General features: G+C 46.5%; 1 protein-coding gene across 11 annotated transcripts in view; it reads left to right on the top strand.

Annotated features, from left to right (window-relative positions):
- B3GNTL1 (UDP-GlcNAc:betaGal beta-1,3-N-acetylglucosaminyltransferase like 1) overlaps positions 1 to 27,888 on the top strand; it is a 98,870-nt gene that overhangs the window by 20,252 nt on the left and 50,730 nt on the right. For 8 of the 11 annotated variants that reach the window (XR_006715254.1, XR_006715253.1, XR_006715256.1 and 5 more), the window contains one exon: positions 24,784 to 24,849. Coding sequence is in view for 5 of the 11 variants with exons in the window: in XM_045490010.1 (XP_045345966.1) it covers positions 24,784 to 24,849 (66 nt within the window). In the remaining 6 variants the exon portion in view is untranslated. Of the gene's footprint in view, positions 1 to 5,390; positions 5,786 to 6,579; positions 6,794 to 21,448; positions 21,803 to 24,783; positions 24,850 to 27,888 lie in introns of those variants that run through there. The other 3 variants (XR_006715257.1, XR_006715258.1, XR_006715255.1) reach the window with 3 other exon arrangements.

Genomic DNA, 27,888 nt, shown 5'->3' with positions numbered 1-27,888 from the left:
GGACAGAGAGAGACAGAGCGTGAACGGGGAGGGGCAGCGAGAGAGGGAGACACAGAATCGGAAACAGGCTCCAGGCTCTGAGCCATCAGCCCAGAGCCCGACGCGGGGCTCGAACTCATGGACCGCGAGATCGTGACCTGGCTGAAGTCGGACGCTTAACCGACTGCGCCACCCAGGCGCCCCATGTTGTTGCCAATCTTAATAGTTCACTCAGGTTTTAAAAATTGAGGTGAAATTTATATACTGTGAAATGCAGGATTTCAATGTGAAAATTGTGTACAAGGTGAACAATTTGGTGAGTTTTGACAACTGTGTACCCCTAACACCCCAGTCAAAATACAGAATGTTTCCACCACCCAGAATGTGGGCCAGAGAGCACTGCGTGGGGCTCGAATCTGCAGGGAGAATCACACAGCGTGCCCCCTTGTGTGTAGCTTTTCACTCAGCATAATGGTTCTCCGTGGCATTTTGTATGTCGGCAGCTTATCTTTTTATTGTCTGTTGTGTGGACGTGCCACAATTCGTTTTTATGCTGTACTGTTTACTGACATTTGGGCAGTTTCCTGTCTGGGTTATTTTAGCGAAAGCACCGTGAACATTCGCATCCAAGCCTTTTTGTGGACTGCGTCTCCACCACACCTGGGAACATACCAAGGGGTGGAGTTGACAAGTCATAGGGTGATACTTGCTTCGCCTTCGGAGAACCTGCCGAGCCCAGAGGCTGCCCTGCGCCCGCGTGGCGGCTCTCCACCTTGTGGTGCCGCGGACGCTGTCGGCCTCAGTGCCAACCATTCAGCAGACGTGCCATGCATCTCATGGCCGCTGTTCTTAGCGCTTTCCTGCTGCCGATGATGTCGAGCACCTCTTCTTGGGTTTATTGGCCGTTCATTTCTTTTGTGAAATGTCTCCAAATCTCTTGCCTTTTTTTTTTTTTTTAATGGGCCATTCATCTTGTTACTAGTTACGAAAGTTCTATATTTTGGATGCAAGTCCTTTGTCAGATTCCTGTACTGTAAATATTTTCTCCCCACTGTCACTTGCCTTCATATTTAATGGTGTCTTTTGACGAGCAGAACTTCTAAATTTTATTGAACTTCGGTTTAGAGGTTGTTTTTCTTTTATACTTACTTTTTTTTCTAAGAAATCTCTGCTTGCCCCAGAGGAGAAACTATTGTCATATTTTTTTCTAGTAGCTTATGGTTTTTACTTTTATATTCAGATCATTGTCTATCTCATACTAATTTCTGTGTGCAGCAGGACTCAAGGCTAGTTGGTGTTTATGTGGGGACTCGGTCACAGCACGCTTCGTAGAAGACACTGCCTTTTCTCCGTGGAGTTGCCCCAGCGCTCCTGCCGAAAGGCAGTCGGCACACCAGTGCGGGTTCATTTCAGCCCCTGTCCCGTCCTGTTTGTGTGCGGCCCGCACAGCACTGTACACACCGATGGAGTGCATGTGCCCATCCCCCCGGGACGGCTGCTTCCAGCTGTGTCACAGTCTGTTGCGGGAGCGAGGGCGCCTCGTGTGGCCATCTGGGGTAGGGACGCAGCGCTGCCGTTGCGCGGCTGCAGCCCTCAGAGCCCTGGCTGCGGGTGGGTCCGCAGCCCCTCAACACTCAGTATTGTCAGTCTCTTGACTTTTGCTGGCGCCTCACTGTCTCGACCTGTGCCTCCTGATCGGGAATCGTGGCGAGAACAAGCTCGGTGGCTCCCTTTTCTCCGGACGTGAGCTTTTGTCTTCTTGCCCATTTTTCTGTTTCAAACGTAAAGAAAAGTCAGGAAGACAGTACGAGAGCTCTGGTTTGCGGCCAGCATTGTGCCTGTCACCCCGAGTACTTTGTTTCCTACAAAGAAGGACGTCTCCTCCAAGCAGAGCAGGGACACATACATGACATATGCCCCCAAGCCTAGCCTGCTTGGGTGTCGCCTGCTCAGAACCACACACCTCAGTTACGTGTCTGTTTCCTTCATCCCCTCAGTCTGGGACATTCCATAGCCTGTCCTTGATACTTTGGACGGTCCCAGGTACTTCTCTTGTAGACTGCCCCTTCAAACAGGTTGTCTGATTTCTTCATGCCAGTGTTAGGCCAGTATCTTTGTCCAGAGCACCTTCTTGTTGCCCCCTCGGTGCGTGTGATTTTGATTTGCCCTGTTCCTGACCGTGCTGTGTCTGGTCATTTGGTGAAGGTGGCATCTGGACAGTGGGAGCCCTGGCAGGCCCTCATGAGCTCTCTCACGGATTGCCTCTTCAGCCAGCCTTTCCTGTGGGCACGCCAGGGTCTGGGCGGGGGGGCGGGTCCTTGGTCGGGAGAAGATGGTTGTGGTCTGCAGTGAAGGCAGGGCGCCGAGTGGAACTTGACCACAGGTGGTACATAAAAATGAAATGCTTTTGCACAAAGAGGGCTTCTAAGACCCCTTTGCTGGGTTGCATTTTGGCTCGTTGGCCACTGGGACACAGTCTGGTGGCAGCTCCCAGGCTGCTGCCCGGATGGTAGTTCATTCATTCATGTGCCAGGTGGTACTGGGGACAAGGGGTATAGCAGTCAACGAATCAGACCAGAGCGAAAGCCAACGTCTCCACTGCGACATCAGGCCCTGTGGCCTTCTCGCCTCCTACTGCCTCCACGGACCCTTGCATACTGTCTCATGCACAAGCCAGGCCCATGTGCCCTCCAGCTTCTCAGCGAGGCCCAGGAGGAGCTCCACCCCCTGCCTGCACACAGGATGCCCTGCTCACAGCACTCGCCACCTTGCAGGCGCCTGCCACGGACATGGTGTGCCTTGGCCTGGGCCCTCACGGTTCAGGACACTCTGTAGAAGGGGCTTGTGTGCGCTGTGAGCTTGAGGGGCACTGTTTCCACTTACTTAGGTCTTTGTGTCTTTCCTACAGGTTTGTGAAGTTTGTGCTGTGTTGGCGTTTTCTTTGAAGCAGCTGTAGAGAGATGGTGCAGTCTTGCTTTCTGCATTCACTTGCTCGTTGTCAGTATAAACAAATGTGATTATTTTTGTGTGTTGATCCTGCAGAACTCCCTTTTAGCTCTAGGTTTGGGGCTACATTCCTGAGGATTTCCTAGGTAGACAGTCGTGCCATCTGCAAATAAGGACAGTTTTATTTCTTCCTCTCCTGTCTCTGTGCCCCTCATCTCCGCTCTTGCCTCACTGCACCGAATAGACCCTGTGCTGTGCTGGGTGACAGCAGCGCCCTTGGCTTTCCAGGATCCTGCGTGGAACCCGCTGAGCACTGTGGGCCACGTGCTGGCTGAGAGCTTTCCGCGTGAATAGGTGTTGGGGTTTGCCTCATGTTTTTTTCTGGGTCAGTTGCGATTTGTTGGTTTTTAAAATATGTGTGTTACTGAAGATTTGTAAGATTTTTTTCCATGGTTTTAGAATTTGGAATTTTTCTGATTTGGAAATTTTCTGATCGTTCCTGGAATTTGGTGAGCTCTTTCAAAGCATAGTCTCAAGGTTTTTTTCAAACAGATAAATTTTCCTATATTAGCTTCTGGTCTCCTCTTCTTCTATCTTGTTTTTCCCTTTTGGGTCTCTTGTGCTTGAATGTTGGGTCTTACAGTCTGCTCATCCCTTTGGGATTTCTATTTCCTTCTAATTTTGCATCTTACAGTTTGACCTTCCAGCTGTGAGCCATGACCACCCACTCCATCCTCGCCGTGGCTTTTAGGAGTGGGATCTTTTGCTTTCAGGTCCCGTCCCTGGCGTGCCCCTGTTTTGTCTGCTCCCCCAGCAGCTCCAGGGGCAGCCGCTTCTCTCTGCTTCCCAGGCCCTCTGACATGGGTTCATGGCTTTTTGTTTGTTTGTTGCTTTCTGCCCCCTGGGAGGCTGGGCCGAACTGTCCCGGGGCCAAGGCGTCAGGTGTGTAGTCCTGGGGCCCAGCCCTTCCATTCACACGCGGGTGGCTTCTCCTGGGCCCCACGGCAGGCCTGTGATCCGGGTGTCCTTGGTTTCTGGTCCTTTCTCTCCCAGCCTCCCCCTTTCCTCGGTCCTCCTGACAGATCAGGGGATCCTCCTGGTGCACTTGTGGCGAGTTCCTGGAGCATGGAGTTGGGCCTGGCGACCACTGGCTGCTCTGTCCTCGAGACCCTGCATGACCGTGGCCTTTTGCTGCTCTCTGGGCGGCCAGCGTGTTCAGTGGAGGTGTTGGTGGTGCTGGCGGGGACAAGTGGCACGACACAGACCTTGGGCCTGCTCCCTTTAGCATGCTGGAATCTGCTTCCCTCACTGCGGGAGCTCTCAGGTCATGCTATGGTCGTCAGAGGGTAACTCGGGGTCTTGCCCCCCTCACCCAGAGTGGGGATCCACATCGAGGATGAGAGGCTTCCGTCAGGCCTGGCTCTGGCCCTCCATCAACACACTTAGATCCTCCAGAGTGGTCTCATTCGTGGGGGTCATTCCCTGGACTGTCCCCACCCCTTCCTTCCATTCCTTCCACACAGGTAGCCCCACCTGTACCCACTGAGCAGACGTTTGTACCAAGCAAGTCTGTCGTCCGTGAAAACTGCCTGTCTCAGAGATGTGAGGAAGGTGGCCGTGGGGGCTCCTGTGCCCATGCCCGTGACACATCTCGGGCCTCCTGCATGACCCGGCCTTTCTCTGTGGTCCTGCTGCTGTTCAGAAAACCGCACGCCTCCTCCAGCAGGGCTGTGTGCTTAAGTTAGAAGCGGGGACGGTGGCTGTTACTGAGTTGGCCACGGCGGGATTGGTGTGCAGAGTAGTCCCTCCGAAATACAGTGCCACGTGCTTAAGGGGATCTTTGATTCGGTCTTTTCTGAGTGAGTTTCCCAAGAAAGAGAGCAGAAGTGTTTGGACACCCACCTTGGTGCTGTCATAGTGCCCAGAGGGCACAGGGCTGTGTGGACAGAGTGTGGCCCTCACTGGAGTGCCCACAGGCCACCTGCCCAGGGCCCCCACGAGGGCCTCAGCACACGGAGACTACGTGGGCCTCGGAGCCTCTTTCCCTACAAGCTGGAGGGCTGCTTTGCCTCCTGGACACATCGGAGCCCTCATATCCTGGGCGGTCTTGGACCCTCAAGTTGTTGGCTCTGTGCTTACCGTCGTTCACCTTTGAGTCCCAATGGGCGTGTGGAACCCAACAGGGCCCTGTGTCAGGTGGCCCCAGCATCTCCAGGGTTTGACACGCACAGTCTGGCTTTTGTCTGGCAGAGCGGGAGGTCCTGTGACTCATTTGTGAGTGCCAGAAAGTGATTTGAACCACTTTTGCCGTGAAGCATTTTGTCCAAACTGCTAGGAAGTAGCAATGCTGACTGATTCAGAGGCTCGCGGTTCATGTTTCTGTTTCCCTCTAGTTCTGTCCCGGGCCGTTTGGGGAGGGTGGAAGGTTGAGGCAGACGGAAGGGGGCTGAGTGCCTACAGGGCTGGGACTGGAGACCTGGCTCTGCTCGGAGACTTTGGAGAGCAAGGCATTTGAGCACAGGTGTGGCTGTCACTGAGAGGCCGCTGGGTGGTGGTGTTTGCTCTATTTAGAGCGGCCCACCAGCCAGTAACTTGTTAGACACGCCTGTTGCCGGCGGGTCAGAAGGTTTGTTTTTTCTCCTCTCTGCATCATGTGCCCACCGATTTTTAGGTCTCACTCACGGGGTCATTCCGAAAAGAGTATTGTTGTCCGCTCCGTAGAATGTGCTGCGACTTTAGAAAACGGGCAACGTCACGGGCTCAGGTCTGCGGCAAGCAGAGCCAGCTGGGTGCCAGGCCTGCAGGTGCTTGCTCTTCCGACTGAGCGACTGAGCGTCAGCTAGAGATTCCGGCTCCACCGGCGAGCGGGCGTGGGCGGGGTCGTGAGCTGCTCCCGCCCGAAGGAAGCAGGAGAAAGAAGTGCGGGCCCCCGCGCTGGCGCCTCGCGGCCTCTGAGTCATCTCTGGTCTCACCGATACTGGCATGCAGGGTTTCGTGTGAGTAGCTTCGGAACTGAGGTGAGCTTCGGCAGTTCGCAAGCCAAAGTCCTTTTGCCGTTTTATGAAGTCCTCCCTTTCATTCTGTCTTAAACAATACACGCTCCCCTCCATTCAAATAAGCAATTGGCAGAAAACTCAAAGTTCTGTTTAAAGGTTGTTGTACGGACTTTATCAACTGATGGGTACTCGGCCTCTGGGGGTATTTGCTAGGGCCTGGCTTGCGGCCCCCGTTGTGCTGCCAGGGCGGGGGCAGCGCTGGGGGGCGGTCAGGGGGGCCACCTCCCGCCCCCGCCCGCCTCTCCTTCTCCAGACACACCAAAGCCTCTCCTTTCTGGGCTTCCTCTCCTCCTCTTTCCTGAGAAATAAATTATGGGCTCTGTTTTAGACCCGAGACCGGGAGGGCGTTAGCTGGGTCAGGAGCCGGGCCACGTGATCTTAGCAGCAACTCTTCCCCAAAAGGTTCGCCTGGATCCTCTGAGAAGCGGACGGTGTCTGTCTCCTGGTTTGATGGGCAGCTGCAAATCAGTGCTGCTCTGGGGGGCGGGGTGCCCACTTGTGCTCTTGGAAGGAAGAGAGATTCCTTCTCCGCACTCATGAAAGGCCTCCCTGGAACAGACAACAGTTGAGGAAAGGGCCGTGTGAGCCCAGAAGTCTCCGCACGTGTCTGCTCACACTGTCCACGGGAGTCGCACTCACTCCCTCTGCGCGTGTCCGCTCACACTGTTCACGGGAGCCGCACTCACCGCGCACGTGTCCGCTCACACTGCCCCACGGGAGCTGCACGCAGCTGTTTGGTGGTTGACAGGCTCCAGCTCTCGCCGAGCGCCACTAACCATGATTTCTTGCAGAGACTCGGGCCCCGGACAGCAGTGAGCCTTTGAGCTATTTTCTGTTTGTGTAGCGTGTTTTCGTTGTGAGGCTTAGGAAAGGGGGAGGACCCGGGTGTTTGCCCAGCTGCTCCCTCGAGCGCCGGTCCTGAAACCCCGCTGGCCAGGGGGAGGGCTTGCTGCAAATGTGGGTTGGGACCGCTGCGAACGAAAAGACCCCAGGCCCCGCAGGCAGACTCTGTCTGCCCTCACAGGCTTCCAGACACTTCCTTCCGCAGCCAGCCAGCTCCGGTGGCCTCCACCCGAGAAGGAGAAGGTGGCGCACCTCCTGTCCCACTCCAGTGGCAGTGACTTCTCCGCTCCCTGCCCTCTCTGTCCCTCTGTCGCACGTACCCCTGCTGGTTCCTACAGTCACGCTGGCCTGGCAGACAAGAGGGGCCGCTGTGACGGAGCTGGCAGGGGTGCACGCGGGGACTCTGCCCTGGAGTCCTGCTGGCTCGGGAACCGGCGGGCAGGGTTGCAAGGCAAGGGGCCTCTGCTCTCAGCTGCGTGAGCCCTGGGCAGTCCCCCATCCTGCCCCTGCAGCCTGGACTCCCCTGTGCTCCTCCTCCCTCCTGCTGAGTCTCTTGCTCATCTGAGGAATTCTTTTCTTCTCTCTCAGTTAAAGGTTTCCTTTCTCAGAGGAGCAGGGAGCCAGGGCTGGGGCACTGGCCACACAGTCCAGGTTCTGTCAGTGGAGGGGCCACACACTTGAACGTGTGTGTGTTCAGTGAATCTGCATGTGTGACCCTAAATGTCTTTTGTGTGTGCTTCTGCTACAATTACGGCTATGGAAAAGTTGTGTATGCACACGGGTGGGGGCTGGAAACTCAGAGCAGTAAAATCCGTGCATTGGGGAGATGGTGGTTCTCCGGAACATTTCTGGTGTCACCGTGGCACCTGTGCAGTAAACCCAGAACTATGATGATGATTTTAGAAAGCACCATGGAGTGAACTCAACTTAAACTTCCTTCCTAAATAGTGGGTGTGATTGATTAGAGATATATTTAAAATCAACCTGACTGGGTTATTCCTTCTATATAATAAAACACACCCATTTAAAGTGCACATTCAGTGGGTCTGACAAACGTCTGCACCCGCGTGAGGACCGCCTCAGTCCAGGCTACCATTTCCTTGTGCTGCTTCACACTCGTTGTGCCCGGCCCCTGGAAGCAGCTACCAACGGATTTCTTTAGATTAGTCATGTAACTATGGAGTCATCTGTTCTTTCCACCCCTGAGGGTTCTTTCCTGTTCTAGAACCTCATAGAAATGGAATCATACAGAATGTGCCCTTGTGGTTGGCCGTTTTTGCTCAGCATACGCTGAGATTCGTCTGTGTTGTTGCTGACATCAGCGAGTCAGGCTTTTTTGCTGCCAAGCTGCATGTTCCAGGGTGCACCTCCTGTAGGTGCCCAGCGGGGGACAGTGTTTGCCTACCTTGAGTACAGACACCATGGAAGTTTGTGCGGGTCTTACCGTGGACATGTACGTCGTTTCTTCTGATCAACGTTTAGGGACAGAGCTGGTGGGTGATGTAAACACACACGTTTGCCTTTGTGAGAAACTTTAGAACTATTTTCCAAAAGGATGAACCATTTTATAGTCCTGGCGATTTAAGAGAGCTCCAGTTGTCCCGAGTTCTTACCAACACTTGGAGTTGTCTGTCTTTGTGATTTGAGCCCTGTGGCATGCCTGTGGGACTGTCTCCTTGTAGGTTTAGATTGCATCTTCCTGGTGACTAAATGTGCTTGCTGTGTCTTCGTTTGGGTGCTGACTGATCACACATGTCTCTTCCTGTGTGAAGTGTCTTCCAAGTCTTTTGACTTTTTAATTAAGTTGTTTGTCTTGGTCTTGAGTTTTAAGATACAGATTCTTTCTCCCAGTACATGGCTTGCCTTTGTTTTCATCTCTTAAAAGTGTTTTAATGAAGAGAAGTTGTCCATTGTGATTAAGTCCATTTCATCAGTTTTTCCTGTCAAGATTTGTGTTTGTGTGTCCCTTCTAAGAAAATAAGAAACCTTTGTCTACACCAAGACTGTCTCCCTGTTTTTTCCTAGAGGTTTTATTATTTTGTCTTTTACACGTAAGTGTGTTACCTGCTTTGGGTTAATCTCAGTGTGTTGTGAAGGAGGGATTGCAGTGACAGTCTCCCTCCCCTAACCCAGTCCCAGCGCCTGGGCTTGGCATCTCTGTTGAAGGCCGAGTGGCAGACACAGCATGGGTCCCATGTCTCTGTGCTCATGTTCTCCTTCACGCTGCCTTCATTCACGTGGCATAGTCATGCTGAAAAAAATCAGGTATGGTTAAATCTTCCAGCTGTGTTCTTCCTTTTCAAAGTTGTTTGTTTGTTTGTTTTTAGGTCTTTTGAATGTCTGCAAACATTTAGAATCTGCTGTCAAGTCTGCTTGGACTTTTATTGGAATTGCATTGAATTCGTAGATCCATTCTGGGGTCTTACTGATCCTGAATGTTCTAATCCATAAACGTGGTACATTTCTCCATTTATTTAGGCCTTCTTACATTTTTCAGAAATGTTTTATAGTTTTCAGGTTACAGGTCTTTTCATCTTAACAAAATACATCAGTAAGTATTTTATGGCTTTTGGTACTATCAGAAATTAGTATGAAAAGTAAATCCCCCAGTTTTATTGCTGTAATGTGCTAAATTACCTTATTAGTTATAGTACTTTTTTTGTTTGTTTGTTTTTTAATTAAGAATTCACTGTGAAGTGACGAACAGACTTTTACGTGTTTCTGTCTGACTGTGAGCCTTTATCCCCTGTTCTTGGCTCGCTGTAATGGCTAGGACTCTGGGGCAGAGTCCTACAGAAGTGGTTCTGCTCAGAACTCTTGTGTTTGTGTCATCACTTACACTACGAAGAAAAACGCATGCAGAGAAGAGCACCAGATGTAAATGTACAGCTCAGCGAGTTTCATACAGCAGGTATTTGTGTAGCCACGCTGGAAGCCCCTTCTTGCTTCTACCTGATTACCTTCCTTATTCCCCCCAAAGTTAAATACGCTCCTGTTTTCTGAGGTGATAGTCCTGCCTTTTTCTGAACTTTTATAAGTGGTGTCATTTATAGTTTTTTCGATCCAGCTTATCTCACTCTATAGCTTGCCTTTTCACTCTCTGAAAGCTACCTAGTGATGAATAGAGTTCTTAATTTTAAGGCAGATCAATGTAGTAATCTTTTCCTTTACAGTCAGTCCTTCATGTCTTCTTCTTGAGGTATTTTTTTCCTACTTTTAGGCGCTGAAGTTATTCTCTTAGTTCCAGATGCATTATTTCTTTTTTGCCTTTTATATTCTGATCTAAACTCCACTTGGAATTGCTCTTGTTCATTTTTATTGAAGTTCAACACATACATAGTTCAGGGCGCAGGTCGTAAGTATGCAGCTTGCTGATTACAGGAAACTGTGCCGTCCTGCGTAGTCATCTGCAGGTGCAGGGCTGGAGCATTGCCAAGGCCCCACACCCCCTCTTGCTCCTTGTCAGAAATCCCATCCTCTTCTCCACACCCAAAGTTAGTTTTGTCTTATTTTGACCTTTATGTAATTCCTTATGTAGTCTTTTGTGTCTGGCTTATCTTGCCCAACATTACATTTTGGAGATTAATGCTGGTTTTTGTGTAGCAGCATTTCACTACCTTTCATTGCTGTGTGATAGTACAATGTATGGAGAGGCCACCTCCACCCTTCTGCTGGCTGGACATTTGGGTGTTTGAGTGATGTTGCCAGGAAGTGCTTGTACATCTCTTTTGGCACACAGCCACCGTACATCTGCTGGTCACACACGTGGGGAGGGACTGGCATGCCCGCAGTGCTGTGCTCGCCTGCAGCAGGCACTTGTCCAGTGGTATGAGGGTATGCTACCTGGCCTGTCTCCTCCCAACCATTCCTGTGACTTGTCTTCTTCACTTGAGTCATCTGGTCATCACATGGCAGTACCTGTTTGTGGTTTTAAATTCATTTCCCTGATGGCTGACAGGGTTGCAGGTAGATATTTGGATATTTTCTTCGTGTACAGCCTGCTCATGTCTCTTGCCCATTTTTTATGATGTTGCCTCTTTTTTCTTCAATAGGAGTTATTCAGATGTGTCGGATACAAGTCCTTTGTTGAACTTATGAATTACAAATAGCTCCCCCCACTGTGTGGCTTTATCTTTTATTCTTTTAGTAGAGTTTTAGATGAGTAGAAGTTTCTAATTTACTGCAGCCCAGTTCACCAATCTTTTCCTTATTGTTAGTGCTTTTTCCCCCAGTTGTGAAATTTTTGTTTACCTCACTCATGAAGATATTTTTCTTTTTTTTTTTTTTTTAATTTTTTTTTTTCAACGTTTATTTATTTTTGGGACAGAGAGAGACAGAGCATGAACGGGGGAGGGGCAGAGAGAGAGGGAGACACAGAATCGGAAACAGGCTCCAGGCTCTGAGCCATCAGCCCAGAGCCCGACGCGGGGCTCGAACTCACGGACCGCGAGATCGTGACCTGGCTGAAGTCGGATGCTTAACCGACTGCGCCACCCAGGCGCCCCATGAAGATATTTTTCTATATCATTCTCTAGAAATTTTATTTGTTACTTTTCCCATTCTGATTTACAGCTGATCTAGAAATCACTTCTGTTTGCATGTGGGTAGAGGTCCTGAATGACTCCTTCTCGTAGGGATTTCCAGTGGGTGTAGCATTGTTCATTGAAAGGAAGGTCCTTGCTCAGCAGCTGTCCAGTGTGGACATGTGTAGGGCCTGTTTCTGGCCTCTGTGTTCTGTCCAGTCAGGCTATTGGTCTGTCCTTTGCCACATTGCAGCTTTAGAGAACAAACACAGTGTAGTTTGATTGTGTAAGCCCCCTTATTCATCTACTTCAATACTTCTAGCTATTTTCTTCTAAATCTTTTTGCATTTTTATATAAATATGAGAGTCATTTATTAATTTTCAAAGCATCTCCAGTGAGGATTTTGATTGGAATTATGTTGAATCCATAGATCAGTTATGGGAGGACCAACTTCTTTATGGTATTTCGGTTTCCTAACAGTGAACATGTGTCCATTCTTTTACTTACCTCAGTAGCCGTGCATGGCTTCAATCCTTTGTTAAATTAATTGCTTGGCATTTGCTTTTTTAAAAACATTTTTTTCAGCTTACTGAACTATAATTCGTATAAAATCCACCCACTTAAAGTGTACAGTTTGGTGGGTTTGGTGTGTTCACAGTGTTGTGCGGTCATCACCACGGGACACACACCCCCATTAGCTCCTGCTCCCCACCCCCAGCTCCCAACCGGGCACCACTGGCTTCCTTTGTATCTCTGTGGCTTGCCTGTTGTGGACAGTTCCTACAAGTGGAACGAACACAGTTTGGTCTCTGTGACCAGCTTCCTGTGCTTTTCCATCACATTGCAACCAGAGTCAGAGCTTCATTTCTTCCTGTTATAGGGTCATGGTCCACTGTATGCATGGACCACCTTTACCTTCTGATGGCATTTGGGTTGTTTCCACCTTTTGTCTGTTATGCATAACGCAGTCATGAACATTCCTGTACCAGTTCCTGTGTGGACAGACATGTTCAGTTCTCATGGGTATAAACCCAGGAGTGCTGTGTTGCTCCATGTTTAACATTTTGAGGAATTGCCAGACTGGTTTTTAGAGGAGCTGCACCACCTTACATTCTCACCAACAATATAGGAGAATAATTTGATGTTTTCTGATATTGTAAGTGGCATCATTTAGAGCATTTTGTAGATCTAGAGAAATTAATTTTTATATATAGAGAGAAAGTAATTTAATTTTACTTATCAATCTTGTACTCTGAAACCTTGCTAAATTTACTTTTAATTCCAGTGTTTCTCTGTTGATTATTTGGGTTGTTTATGTATACATTTTTCCTCTTTCTAAGCCTTGTGCTTTTTATTTTATTTTATTTTTAATTTTATTAATGTTTATTCATTTTTGAGAGAAAGAGAGACAGAGCATGAGCAGAGGAGGGGCAGAGAGAGAGGAAGACACAGAATCTGAAGCAAGCTCTAAGCTCTGAGCTGTCAGCACAGGGCCCAATGCAGAGCTCAAACTCACAAACCATGAGATCATGACCTGAGCCGAAGTTGGACGCTTAACTGACTGAGCCACCCAGGCGCCCCTTATTTTTTTCTTTTTAAGACAGAGTGCTAGAGGGGGAGAGGAGCAGCGGGAGAGTGAGAGAATCCCAAGCAGGTTCCACGCTCACTGCAGAGCCTGATGCAGGGCTCAGTCCCATGACCCTGGGACCATGACCTGAGCCGAAATCAAGAGTCACTCAACCGACTGAGCCACCCAGGTGCCCCTCTAAGCTTTGTGCCTTTTATTTATTTTTCTTTCTTTTCTTTAAAAAAAATTTTTTTTTAACGTTTATTCATTTTTGAGAGACAGAGTGTGAGTGGGGGAGGGGCAGAGAGAGAGGGAGACACAGAATCTGAAGCAGGCTCCAGGCTCTGAGCTGCCAGCACAGAGCCCAACACGGGGCTCAAACTCACGGACTGTGAGATCATGACCTGAGCCAAAGTCAGATACTTAACCGACTGAGCCACCCAGGCGCCCCTTATTTATTTTTCTTAACTTGAGTCTCTAGTAAATTTTTAATTTACATCCAAGTTAGTTACCATATGGTGCAACAATGATTTCAGGAGTAGATTCCAGTGATTCATCCCTTACATGTAACACCCAGTGCTCATCCCAATAAGTGTCTTCCTTAATATACCTTCCCCATTTAGCCCATCCACCCTTCCACAACCCCTCCAGCAATCCTCTGGTCTCTAAGAGTTTCTTATGTTTTGTCCCCCTCCCTGTTTTTATATTATTTTTGCTTCCCTTCCCTTATGTTCATCTGTTTTGTATATTAAATTCCTCACGAGTGAAGTCATATGATACTTGCCTTTCTCTCACATACTAATTTCTCTTAGCATAATACCCTCTAGTTCCATCCACACAGTTGCAAATGGCAAGATTTCATTCTTTTTGATTCCCAAGTAATACTCCATTGTGTGTGTGTGTGTGTGTGTGTGTGTGTGTGTGTGTGTGTGTGTGTGTATACCACATCTTCTTTATCCATTCCTCCATCGATGGACATTTGGGCTTTTTCTATACTTTGGTTATTGTCGATAGCACTACTATAAACATTGGGGTGCATGTGCCCCTTCGAAACAGCACACCTGTATCCCTTGGATAGATACCTACTAGTGCAATTGCTGGGTTATAGGGTAGTTCTATTTTTAATTTTTTGAGGAACCTCCATACTGTTTTCCAGAGTGGCTGCACCAGTTTGCAATCCCACCAGCAGTGCAAAAGAGATCCTCTTTCTCCGCATCCTCACCAACATCTGTTGTTGCCTGAGTTGTTAATTTTAGCCATTCTGACAGGTGTGAGGTGGTATCTCATTGTAGTTTTAATTTGTATTTCCCTGATGATGAGTGATGTTGAGCATTTTTTCATGTGTCTGTTAACCATCTGGATGTCTTCTTTGGAGAAGTGTCTATTCCTGTCTTTTTCCCATTTCTTCCCTGGAATATTTGTTTTTTGGGTATTGGGTTTGTGATAAAGTTCTTTATAGATTTTGGATACTAACCCTTTATCTGATAATGTCATTTGCAAATATCTTCTCCCATCCTGTTGGTTGCCTTTTAGTTTTGCTGATTGTTTCCTTCGCTGTGCAGAAGGTTTTTTTTTGATGAGGTCCCAATAGCACATTTTTGCTTTTGTTTCCCTTGTCTCCAGAGACATGTTCAGCCAGAAATTGCTGCGGCCGAGATCAAAGAGGTTTTTGCCTGCTTTCTCCTCTAGGATTTTGATGGCTTCCTGTCTTACATTTAGGTCTTTCACCCCTTTTGAGTTTATTTTTGCGTATGGTGTAAGAAAGTAGTCCGGGTTCATTCTTCTGCATGTTGCTGTCCAGTTTTCCCAGCACCACTTGCTGAAGAGATTATCTTTATTCCATTGGATATTCTTTCCTGCTTTGTCAAAGATTAGTTGGCCATACGTTTGTGGGTCCATTTCTGGTCTATTCTGTTCCATTGATCTGAGTGTCTGTTTTTGTGCCAGTACCATGCTGTCTTGATGATTACAGCTTTGTAATATATCTTGAAGTCCGGGATTGTGATGCCTCCAGCTTTGGTTTTCTTTTTCAGGATTGCTTTGGCTATTCAGTGTCTTTTCTGGTTCCATACACATTGTGGTGTGGGATTGTTTGTTCTAGCTCTGTGAAGAATGCTGGTATTATTTTGATAGGGATTGCATTGAACATGTAGATTGCTTTGGGGAGTATCAACATTTTAACAATATTTGTTCTTCCTATCCATGAGCATGGAATAATTTTCCATTTTTTTGTGTCTTCTTCAATTTCTTTCATAAGCTTTCTATAGTTTTCAGTGTATAGATTTTTCACCTCTTCGGTTAGGTTTATTCCTAGGTATTTTATGGTTTTTGGTGCAATTGTAAATGGGATCGATTCCTTGATTTCTCTTTCTGCTGCTTAATTGACGTAAAGGAATGCAGCTGGTTTTTGTGCATTGATTTTATATCCTGCAACTTTACTGAATTCATGGATCAGTTCTAGTGGTCTTTTGGTGGAATCTTTTGGGTTTTCCATGTAGAGTATCATGTCGTCTGCAAAGAGTGAAAGTTTGACCTCCTCCTGGCCGATTTGGATGCCTTTTATTTCTTTGTGTTGTCTGATTGCTGAGGCTAAGACTTCCAATACTGTTGTTGATTAACAGTGGCAAGAGTGGACATCCCTGTCTTGTTCCTGACCTTAGGGGGAAAGCTCTCAGTTTTTCCCCATTGAGGATGATATTAGCATTGGGTCTTTCATATATGGCTTTTATGATCTCGCGGTATGATCCTTCTATCCCTACTTTCATGAGTATTTTTATCAAGAAAAGATGCTGTATTTTGTCAAATGTTTTCTCTGCATCTATTGAGAGGATCATGTGGTTCTTGTCCTTTATTTTATTGATGTGATAAGTCACATTGATTGTTTTGTGGATATTGAACCAGTCCTGCATCCCAGGTATAATCTCACTTGGTTGTGGTGAATAATTCTTTTAATGTATTGTTGGATCCAGTTGGCTAGTATATTGTTGAGGATTTTTGCATCCATGTTCATCAGGGAAATTGTTCTATAGTTCTCCTTTTTAGTGGGGTCTTTGTCTGCTTTTGGAATCAAGGTAATGCTGACTTCATAGAATGAGTTTGGAAGTTTTCTTTCCATTTCTATTTTTTGGAACAGCTTCAAGAGAATAGGTGTTAACTCTTCTTTAAATGTTTGGTAGAATTCTCCTGGAAAGCCATCTGGCCTTGGACTCTTGTTTGTTGGGAGATTTTTGATTAGTGATTCAATTTCTTTACTGGTTATGGGTCTGTTCAAATTTTCTATTTCTTCCTGTTTCAGTTTCAGTAGTTTATATGTTTCTAGGAATTTGTCCTTTTTTTCCATATTGCCCATTTTATTGGCATATTAATTGCTCATAATATTCTCTTATTGTGTTTATTTCTGCTGTGTTCATTTTGAGCTCTCCTCTTTCATTCTTGATTTTATTTATTTGGGTCCTTTCCTTTTTCTTTTTGATAAAACTGGCTAGTGGTTTATCAATTTTGTTAATTCTTTCAAAGAATCAGCTCCTGGTTTCATTGATCTGTTCTACTGGGTTTTTTTGTTGTTGTTGTTTCAATACCATTGATTTTTGCTCTAATATTTATTATTTCCTGTCTTCTGCTGGTTTGGGGTTTTATTTGCTGTTCTTTTTCAGCTCTTTAAGGTGTAAGTTTAGGTTGTGCATCTGAGACCTTTCTTCCTTCTTTAGGAAGGCCTGGATTGCTGTATACTTCCCTCTTATGACTGCCTTTGCTGCATCCCAGAGGTTTTGGGTTGTGGTGTTATCATTTTCATTGGCTTCCATGTAGTTTTTAGTTTCCTCTTTAACTTCTTGGTTAGCCCATTCATTCTTTAGTAGGATGTTCTTAGTCTCCAAGTATTTGTTACCTTTCTAAATTTTTTCTTGTGGTTGCTTTCGAGTTTCATAGCGTTGTGGTCTGAAAATATGCATAGCAAGATCTTGATCTTTTTTTACTTGTTGAGGGCTGATTTATGTCCCAGTTTGTGATCTGTTATGGAGAATGTTCCATGTGCACTCGAGAAGAATGTGTACTCTGCTGCTTGAGAATGAAATGTTCTATACGTATCTGTTAAGTCCATCCAGTCCAGTTGTCATTCAAAGCCATTGTTTCCTTGTTGATTTTCTGTTTAGATGATCTGCCCATTGCTGTAAGTGGGGTGTTGAAGTCCCCTACTGTTATGGTATTGTTGTCAATGAGTTTCTTTGTGTTTGGGATTAATTGACTTACATATTTGGGTGCTTCCCATTTGGAGCATAAATGTTTACAACTGTTAGTCTAATAAATTGTTAACTAGAAGTCATGACAATGGTGTTTTCGTCTCCTTTGCAATCTCAGAGAGTGCACTGAACCCTTTCACTGTTAAGTATGTTGTTTTCTGTAGATTGTTGTCATACCTGTCCTTAATAAAGCTAGGGACGTTCTCTTCCAAAGCTGAAGAAAGAGTAGATGCCCCAGGCAGAGGAAGGGCTCCTGTCACTGTGCCTCCATCTGGACTATATCCCCCAACAACCCCTCAGGGCCTGCCCCTTGGGCTGGAAGACCCCCAGCATCAGCGCAGATATTTCCTCCAAGTCTTTTCACCTTCTGGTTATTCTGCACACAAATTTGAAATTTTGATGAAGCCTGTTGATCAGAGTTTTCTTTCTATCACTTGTGCTTTGTTGTCAGATGTAAGGATTCTTTGCTTAACTCAGGGTTACCAAGATTTTTCTGAGTTTCCAGTTTTAGCTCTCACATTTAGGTCTGTGGTCTACTTTGAATTCCTTTTGTGTGTGGTGGGGATTGATGTTCATTTTTCCCTTCCAGTACTGAGGCCCCAGCCTTTGCCTTGCCTGGGCCATTCCTCTGCTTGTGGCTCTGCCTGTGTGGGTCTGCACACATCCCCGGGCCAGGTGGTAGCTCTGTGGCTGTGAGTTTTCAATCAGAAAGCATAAGATCTCCATCGTGTTTCTTCTTTTGTCAAGACTGCCATCGCCATTCTGGGTCTTTACTTCTCCATGGGAATTTCAGGATCAGCCTGCCAATTTCCATAAAGACACAAGTAGAGGTTTTGGTATGTATTGTAGTGAATCCATAGGTCAGTTTGGGGAGAACTGTTTTGTAATATTGAGTCTTCTGATCCACTAATGCATGATGTCTCTTCTGTTCATTTAGATCATTCACTTGTTTCAGCAATGTTTTCTGATTTCCACTGTACAAGCCTTGGCGCTTCTTTTGTTAAATGTATGTCTAATGGTTTTATTCTTTGATGAGATTATGAATGTATTATTTTATTTCAGATTATTTGATGCTAGTGTATAGAAATACAATTGAATTTTTGAACTGTAAATTGTATTTATTTTTTATCGTTTTATGTTGTTTCATCACAGCAAGTGTGCCCCTTAATCCCCATCACCTACTTCACTGCCTCCCCTCCCTTCTGGTGACCGTTAGTGTATTCTCTATAGTGAAGAGTCTGTTTCTTGGTTTGTTTCTCTCTCTCTCTCTTCTTGTTTGTTTTTGTTGTTGTTATTTTTTTTTTGTTTTTTTTTGCCTTTCTCATTTGTTTCTTAAATTCCACATATGAATGAAACCATCTGGTATGTGTCTTTCTCTAACTGACTTATTTTGCTTAGCATACTATACTCAAGCTCCATCCATGTCCTTGCAAATTGAAAGATTTCATTCCTTTTTATAGCAAAGTAATATTGCGTAATATATATAGGTCTTACACCTTTATCCATTCATCAGATGATGGACACGTGGGCTACTTCTGTAATTTGGCTATTGTAAATAATGCTGATATAAACATCAGGATGCATGTATCCCTTTGATAGTGTTTTTGCATTCTTTAGGTAAATTTTCAGTAGTGCAATTGCTGGATCATAGGGTAGTTCTATTTTTAACTTTTTGAGGAATCTCCATACTATTTTCCTCAGTGGCTATACCAGTTTGCATTCCCACCAACAGTGTAAGAGGATTCCCCTTTCTCCACATCCTCACCAACACCTGTTGTTCCTTGTGTTGGTAATTCTGACGTTAGTGTCAGAATGGCCTTGTGTAGCCATTCTGACAGGTGTGAGTGGTATCTCAGTGTGGTTTGGATTTATATTTCTCTGATGATGAGTGATGTTGACCATCTTTTTTCATGTGTCTGTTTGCCATCTAGACATCTTCCTTGGAAAAGGGTCTATTCAGTCTTCTGCCCATTTTTAATTATGGGGGGTGTTGAGTTTGATAAGTTCTTTATAGATTTTGCATACTAACCCTTTATCAGATGTGTCATTTGCAAATATCTTCTCTTATTCCATAGACTGCCTTTATTTCCCCACAGTAAACCTTCTCTGATGTGGCCTCTTCTCTCTTTGGTTGTGCCAGTCTTCAGGTTGATTTCTGGGGTATTTGGGGTGATTTTGGTCTAGTTATGTCCATGGGATGAGGTGTGCCCAGGGTTCTCCTACCCTGCTGCCATCTTCCTCCTCTGAGTCAGTTGCCTTTTAGTTTTGTGGATTAAAGACCTAAATATAAGACCTGAACTCACAAAAATCCTCCAGGAGAAAACAGGCAGCAACCTCTTTGACCTCAGCCCTAGCAACATTTTTCTGGGCGTGTCTCCTGAGGTAAGGGAAACAAAAGCAAAAATAAACTCTTGAGACTTCATCAAAATAAGTTTCTGCACAGTGAAGGAAGTGGTCAACAGAAATACAATTGATTTTTGTGTTCTGATCCTGTATTCTGCGACCTTGCTGAACTTGTTAGTTTAGTATTTTTTTGTGGATCCCTTAGGGTTTTCTGAATACAAACTCATGCTGTCTGCAAACTGAGGCAATTTCACCTCTTCCTTTCCAGTCTGGGTGCCTTTTACTTTCCTTTATTGCCTGATCCCACTGACCAGAAGCTCATGCGGTGCTCTGGGCACAAGGGCAGATGTTTTCCCTCATTCCCAGTCTCAGGGAAGACCTTTCATTGCCCATCTTACAGACGTTAACTGCAGGGCTTTCGTAGATGCCTTTTATCAAGATGAAGAAGTTCCTTTCTATTCCTATGTTGTTGAGAATTTTTATCCTGAATGGCCACTGGATTTTGTGAAATCCTTTTTCTGCATTTATTGAGGTCATCAGGTAGCAATTGTTCTTTTTTTGTCAATATAATGTATGATATTAATTGACTTTCAGATGGTGAAGCAACCTTGCATTCCCAGGGATATCCCATTTGGTCTGGAATAAACCTTTGTACTTGTTGCCGATTTGGTTTGCGAATATTTTGTCAAGCACTCTTTCATCTATGTTCATGCGTCATATTGCTCTGTAGTTTTCTTAAGTTGTCTCTAACATTGGTACCGGGAAGTACTTAGCCACTTGGAGTAAGTAAGATGTATCCCTGCCTCTACCACTTCTGGAGGCTTTGTGGTGAAGGTGACATATTGTTTCTTCTTTTTTTTTTAAGATTTTATTTTTAAGGAATCTCTGCACCCAACGTGGGACTTGAACTCACAATCCCGAGATCAAGAGTCATGTGCTTTACCAACTGAGCCAGTCTGGCACCCCTGTTTCTTCTTTAAATGTTTGGTAGAATTTACTGCTTATGCCATCTGAACTTGGAGAGTTGTGGGGAGAGATTTTTATTTAGTTTTTATTTTTTTTTAACGCTTATTTATTTTTGAGACAGGGAGAGACAGCATGAACGGGGGAGGGTCAGAGAGAGAGGGAGACACAGAATCCGAAACAGGCTCCAGGCTCTGAGCTGTCAGCACAGAGCCCAACGTGGGGCTCAAACTCACGGACCGCGAGACCATGACCTGAGCCGAAGTCGGATGCTTAACCGACTGAGCCACCCAGGCGCCCCATGAGATTTTTAATTTTTTGTGGGGAGAGATTTTTAATTACTAGCCCAATTTTTTTTTTTTTTTTTTTTTTTACTTTTTATAGATCTCTTCAGATTTTATTTTTCTTCTTCAGTCAGTTTCAGGAACCCATATCTTTCTGGGAATTATCCGTTTTGTCTAATTGTCTGCTTTGTTGGTGAGCAGTTGGTTTGGACTCTCCTGTAGTTCTCTTAACTTCTCTGAGGCCAGCCTTGCTGTCTTCCTTTTCATTCCTAAATTTACTTACTTGTGTCTTCTCTTTTTCTTGGTCTGTCTCACTCAGGAGTCAGCAGATGACAGCTCACAGGACAAAACCCCTGGCAGCCTGTTTTTTATGGTCTCTGAGCTAAAAATGGTCTTTTTATTTTTAAAATGTTATAAAAACAAAATAACAAACAACAACAACAAAAAACCAAGAATATTGGCAGAAACCACATATGGCCACAAAGACCAAAATATTTACTCTCTGGCCCTTTATAGAAAAAGTTTGTTGGTCTCCAATCTAGCTAAAAGTTTGTTAAATTTGATGTTTTCAAAGAACCAATCATTGTTTGAATTGATTGTTTCTGTTGCTTTTCTTTTCTCTGTCTCTTTCTGTTTCTGCTCTGATCTTTATTATTTTTTTCTTACTTTTGGTTTAGTTTTCTCTTTTTTATTGTTGTTTCTTAAGAAATCAGTCTTTGTTGGTACAGGTGCGGCTTTTGCCGTATTGCTATATCATGTTTTCATTCAGCTCAGAATTTTCTAATTGTGATTTCTTCTGCAACTGTTGGCTGTTTAGAAGTAAATTGTTCATTTCCACACATTGGTGGTAGATTTCCCAAATACCCTCCTGTTTTTGGTTTCTGACTTAACTTCACTGTGGTCAGAGAACAGGTTTCATATGATCTTAATGCTTTCACATTTGTGGTCCCTGCTGCATAGACGAGCCTGCACTGGTGGGTTGAGTGCTGGTTGATGGCACTGCCTCCCTTCTCTCTGCGGGTGGCCTGGCCTATCCAGCCGTCCTGTCCGGTGCCCACAGTGAGTGTCTGAATTTCCAGCTTTTGCTGTTGAGTTGTCCCTTTCTTTCTTCAGGTCTGTGCTTTTTATTTCTTCTTCCTCTGTGGCCAGCACGCAAGTGCATTTACGACCTTTACTTCTTTTTGATGGCGGCCCTCTGTCCGTGTGTAGCCTCCTCCCCGTCTCCAGGCATCCTGTTGCTGAAGGTCTGTCCGTCTCTCTGGCTTCAGTTTGCGTGGGATCTTGTGCCCTCCCACGTTTAGTCACTCTGTGTCAGAACCTGATGTCTGTGTCTTGCAAATAGCACGTCAGTAGATCTTCTTTCTGTGTGTGTGTGTGTGTGTGTGTTTTAATCCAATCTGACAGTGTTTAGTTTTGGTTAAAGAATTGAGGTTTTTTTTTTCACATTTGTTGTTTATTTGGCTGTGTGTGCTCATGCGTTCCCCGTTTACTTTCGGCCTCACATCTCTTGTTCACGTCTTCTGTCCTTGCTGCTTCCACCTATTTTATTGAGCAGATATTTTCCAGTGCACTGCTTAAAATTACTGATTTTTAACTCTTTGAGTTATTTTCTTAGTGGTTGCATTCTGAGAGTCTTACCATGTGTTGTTTTGTCTGCCTGGTGACCCTCGTGTGCTGGCCGCTGTGTTTTAGCACCTGTGCAGTCTGAGGCCTTGCCTCAGATGAGAGTCCTCCCTCAGAGACTCCCCGTCACTTCCTCCGGGTGCCTGGGGACCTGTGGCCATTGTCCCTTGAGCCCCTGTCGCCTTGGGGAGACAGCAGCTGCGGCCTGAGCTGGCAAGTGCTGTGGGTGAGCAGCACCCACTCCCTCCCTGACACTGAGCAGCCCTGGGCTCCCGTTTCCCTCCTCTCAGACTTTCGTTAGGCTCATTGATGCCTCCAGGGCAGAAATGGCTGGTGTTTTCCTGTTCACACCCCTGCCTGGATTTGGACCCAGTACCCCAAGTGCTTCTCGTTAACTCTCTATTGCTATTAAGACTTTTAAGATATTTTACACAGCTTTCTTAGCTGAACAGAGCAGGATTATTTGTGTGCCAAAGGCTAGTGTGTCATTTCTGCGGGTGGAACCTGGAGGCCTCTTGACTGGGGTCAGGACCCTGTCCTGGCACATGAGCAAGTAGCAAACCATGAGCAGGAAATTTCTCCATAAGTCAGAATTTTTGGCAGAAACACACAGGTAGCTAACATTTGATAATTTCTTGACCCTGTACTTTGCAAGCAGGGTTTCAACCTGTTAGTCAGTCTGCTCTGTCTCCTCCCCTTCTTCGGGGAGCCTCCTGAGCACGTGACCACATAACTTCTGTCTTTGAGTCTGAAAGCCAAGCATAAAGACACTTAACAAAAACACACACACACACACACACACAAATTGACCTTGCTTTCTGCCGTAGAGGGAGATCTTCTTGTGGCTGGTGGCAACTTTGATTTGCAGGCAGCACGTCCCATCCTTGGCTTCTGTCTGCCTCTAGCTCTTGCCTGACCGTGGCCCTGGCCATCCCCAGGAGCCCGTAGCCATACTCTCCCAGGGCCATTCTCACTCAGAAGCTACTTAATTTGAAGCTCCAGGTTTCTTTGAGCTACAAAATTCTTTGACTAGATGAGCTTGTTTCTACCTAATATTGTGGTCAGAGAGGAAACAGCATTTCATTCTGAATTAATGTTATTTTTATAATACATCAAAATCCTTTGCCCTAGGCTGCCGAGAATGTTGTTTCTTAACTGGGTATCATTGTGGAACTTCAGCCAGTCTGGGGACCTTGCACACTCTCAGGCAAACATGTGTGGAGGTTTCTGAGCCCTCCCTCCTGTGCACTGTGGGGTCAGGACTGTGTATCCACCCCTTAGGCTCCTCTCCTTTGCATCTCAAATACCAGCTGACTTTTGTTAAAACCAGCTCCTGGTGTTGGGCACCAGCTGTGAACTCTGTGGACCTTGACCAGAATGGGGCCTTTTGCAGGACACGAAAAGTGGTGCAGATCATGGCCACCAGCAGAAACACATCTGAGCTTGTTTATTAAAATAGCACATGGCTTTTCTTGTGTAATAAAGACCTTTTCATTCATCCCATCAGCAAGTTTTTCTTCTTTCAAAATGGTCTCGGGAGAACAAGGACCTTCTCTGTGACCTACAGGCCAGTGTGTGCTCTGAAATCATGGGGTACCTGTCGTGTTGCTTGGTTTGGGGGCTTCTTTGCTCCTTGCATTTCTCCTGGAATTTCTAAGCTAATTGTCAGTGGGTGTGTTAGCTGTCTTCAGTATTCTGTATACTTGCAGGGGTTGACTTTATTCAGACACCCTGGGGGTGATTCTAGTTCAGGAAGTGGTGGAAACTTACTTTAGAATGTTCTTGAGAGACAGGAATTTCTGGGCAGTTTTGGTTTTAGCAAATATTGGTTTCTCAGTTAATCCCATGTTCAAATTTTAACCCTGGCATGTAATTGCTATGAGACCTTGGGTGAAATACATAGCCTTTCCAAGCCTTGTTTTCGTTGGCTACAAAACAGGGATAATTTTAGCTGCCCTGCCTTCAACTATACAAGATTGTAATTAAAAAAAAAAAAAAAGTATATGTGAGCGTTTTGTAACTGGTGAAGTAATCGAAAATATAATTCAGTCTTGAGCGGACGTTTCATTTGTTCTACAAGTATTTCTGTAGGCCAACTTCTAGAAAGTTGGGCTGGTCCAACTTCTAGAAAGGCATACAAGATGCCCCTTCCCAGTGGTGCGGGGCCTGTGTCTTAGGGATGTGTATCCTCAGATTGCTGGACGAGGCCAAGTGCCCTCTGGAGTGCTTGCACATGGCAGTGTGCGAGCCATCGTGGGGACTGCCAGCATCTCCCTGCCAACTAACAGGGTTCCTGGTCCCATGGGTAGCATCTGCATTGCCTGTTCCCGGCTCTTGCCCATTTTGCTGTTGGCTTTTCTATCTGTTTCTTTCTTGTTTGTGGGTTATGTGAGTTTAAACTGTGTTCTTTGCCTCAGGATGACGTCATGATGCCTCAGAGGGTGAGATTGCAACTGGAAGCTGCTGCCCAACACCCGACAAGTGTAAGTCTAGGCATCTGTCCCTGGTGCATGTGCGTCCTGTGTCTGTTCCCAATGCGTGTGAGTCCTGGCATCTGTCCTTACGTGTGAGTCCTGATGTCTGTCCCTAATACGGGTGAGTCTTGTCATGTGTCCCTGGTGTGTATGAGTCTTGGCATCTGTCCCTGATGAGTGTGAATCCTGACGTCTGTCCCTGAATGTGAGTCCTGGCATCTGTCCTGAATGTGAGACCTGGTGTCTGTCCCTGAGTGTATCTTGTGTCTGTCCTCAAGTGTGAGTCCTCTGCCTGTCCCTGAGTGTGAGTCCTACCTCTGTCTCTGACATGTGTGAGCCCTGTGTTTGTCCCCAAGTGTGAGTCCTGCATCTGTCTCTGAGTTGTTGTCCACTTTGATGAAAGTGATGTCGCGGCTGTTTGCATTAAGGCTCTTCTTTAGGCTACGACTGCCCCATCAGAGCATGAGCAATGGCTCTTAGATCTCTAGACACTCAAGGCTGTTTTCCTGCGCACACAGGGCTTCTCGGTTTGATTTTCATGAGCATTTCTGACGCCGTGTGTAGAAGCACACACTGTGTCAGCAGCTTACAGGGTTATTCTTACTACCTATAAGTCCTCAGACTACAGTTCTCAACTTCAGAAGGGCTTCCCAGTTGTCCTCCATGAGCCAGGACCGTCTTCCTGGGTACTCGTGGGGTGAGGGCCTCATTTCCTGACCGGAAGCCCCGTGTAGGGGAGGTGTCACCTGCCCACGTGGACCTGAAGGGCATCACAGACCCAGGGGCACTTGCCTCTGTATAGCTCCAGCCTGGTGGCTGATCCCAGAGCCTACGTCTGACCCTAGCACCCACTGCTTAAACGTCTGTGCCGAAGTTTTAGTGAAAATGTCTGAATTACTGTGATGATCACTGATTTTAGAAATCGTCAAACAGAAGGGTCTGCAGGACTGCTTAAACCAGCTTCCGTGCCATCTACCCAGTGGGCGGCCTCCCTCCTGCCCCCAACGCCAGGTTCTGCTCCCTCTGCCACAGTGCTGGATCGGCGCCTGCACTAAAGCTTCTCCAGCATCACAGGCACACGACGAGCCCCCAGGGATCTGATTCTGGGCATCAAGTGGGGCCTGAGCTCGGCATTTCTCATAGGCTCTGGGTGCCGGAGGGCTTGGGCTGTCCCCAGGCCATCCCCAGGCTGTGTGTAGGGCAGGGCAGGGCTCAGCAAGCCATCCTCAGCAAACCTGCACGGTGTGAGGGACTGTGAGAGGCTCAAAAGTGCACAAGATAAAATTTCCCAAGGAGCTTGAACAACTTTTGTGCATCCAGATGAATAAATTCTCTTCCAGCAGTTCTTTGTTTTGGAGCTTTGAATTCAGTGCACGGACTTTCTGCTTCTAAAGAAATTCAGCACCCTGTGCTTTCGTCTCCAGCTGCCCAGCCCCACACATGACTCTGTGACTCAGGGTCTTAGGCTGCAGGCACCTGGTCTGCCCTGTAAACACGTGCGCATGCTCCCCTCAAGGGGCTCTCACTCAGCTTGATGCTGAAGATCCTCAGTCCCTGAAGTGTAACTGCACTTACATTGCTTAAAATGACACATTTTTAATGGAAACATGTCCTTGAAATATACCTGGAAGAAGATAAAAAATGGCCCCTCAGCTGCATCTTGAGAAGCTATTACAGTGCTCCTCAGGCTGGAAGCTTCCGGAAGGTGGGATGCATAGGAGGTTTGAAAGTGCCCAGTTGCGCTCCTTCACTGAGAAGTGACCTCTCGGCTGGCATAGTGTCTTGGGGGCCACTGTGCGTCCTGGGGTCCTGACGGCAGGGGTGTGATGTCACTGGCTGGTGAAACCAGGCAGGCAGGGAGCCAGCACCCACAGCTTCCTCATGACCGCTCCCTGCTTGAATGGGACCAGCCGTGTCCTCCAGGAAGTCAGCTGGTCGCAGGTCTGAGTCATGGCTGCAAAACCCCTTCCTGGCAGCACACAGGTGATGTTTGAGGAACTGTAGGGTTAGGCTCCCAAGTGGGCACAAAACTGACCATGACAGACGGGAGGTTGCTTGTGGCCAGTGCTGCCTACGTCCGAGCCAGACCCCAGAGCACAAAGGAAGTGGGAGACAGTGCAGTGTTTGAGGGCGTGAAAGCCAGGGTGTGTGAGGCACACCTTTCGTAGGTGCTGTGGGGCTTGCACACGGTTCTGCAGCATTCACCAGATCCTGACAGGAAACAGTGTTAGAACCACGGCTATGTACAAATACAGATTTTGTAGCAATCAGCTACCACAGACCCCAGGAGATGCTTGCTAAAAGTTTACACAGACTCTCGAATCTCTGATGCTTTCTAGCTGGAAATGAACAGATGTCAGAAAGATGCTCTGACATACAGTGTCAACAGGTTACGGCTTCTCCTGAAAGCCCCCAGGGGTGGTGGCCCAGCACTGAGCCCTCGCCCCTCAGCAAGCATCCTGTGAGGCTAATGGCAGGTGCTTGTGCTGTGGCGGGCAGCCATCCTGAGATGCCACATCTCTTAGAGTGATGCTCACGTGGTAGGGGTTTAAAATATGCTCTGCATTAAAACTTCTGAAGAGTTTGTCACCAGTATTGATGACTTAGAGAGTGAGATTTGTTCTCCATACTGCAGAAATCAAACACATTTTGCTTCGTTAATGGAATGGTTTTGGGTGGTTCTTCACGCATAGGTGCAAATGGATTGCCAGGTCTTGGGACACATAGGGAATTTGGGGAAAATGCACACCGTCATTTTGTCTTAATTAAAACATTAGTTTGCATTTTTGTAGGTTTTATAAGGTTCTAGGTTAGAGTTTTCCTTGCTAACCTCATAAATTTACTCGATGTTGTGTTCCCACGTTCAGGAGAAGCTGCTTGCTCCTGCTGCGTGTCTATCCCAGCTACAAGGAGAGGCTAAGTGGCGGGAGTGGTTGCTCCTGTGTGGAGCGTAGACCGGGATGCCATACTCTTGTTGCCCCAGAGCAGAATCAGCAGAGTTGTTGCTGTGGGGCTGATTTGTGGTTTGTTTTTTTTTTAAGTTTATTT

The sequence above is a fragment of the Leopardus geoffroyi genome, chromosome E1 (assembly GCF_018350155.1).
Source record: "Leopardus geoffroyi isolate Oge1 chromosome E1, O.geoffroyi_Oge1_pat1.0, whole genome shotgun sequence".
Taxonomy (NCBI): Eukaryota; Metazoa; Chordata; class Mammalia; order Carnivora; family Felidae; genus Leopardus; species Leopardus geoffroyi.
This window is presented reverse-complemented; position numbering and strand designations above follow the sequence as displayed.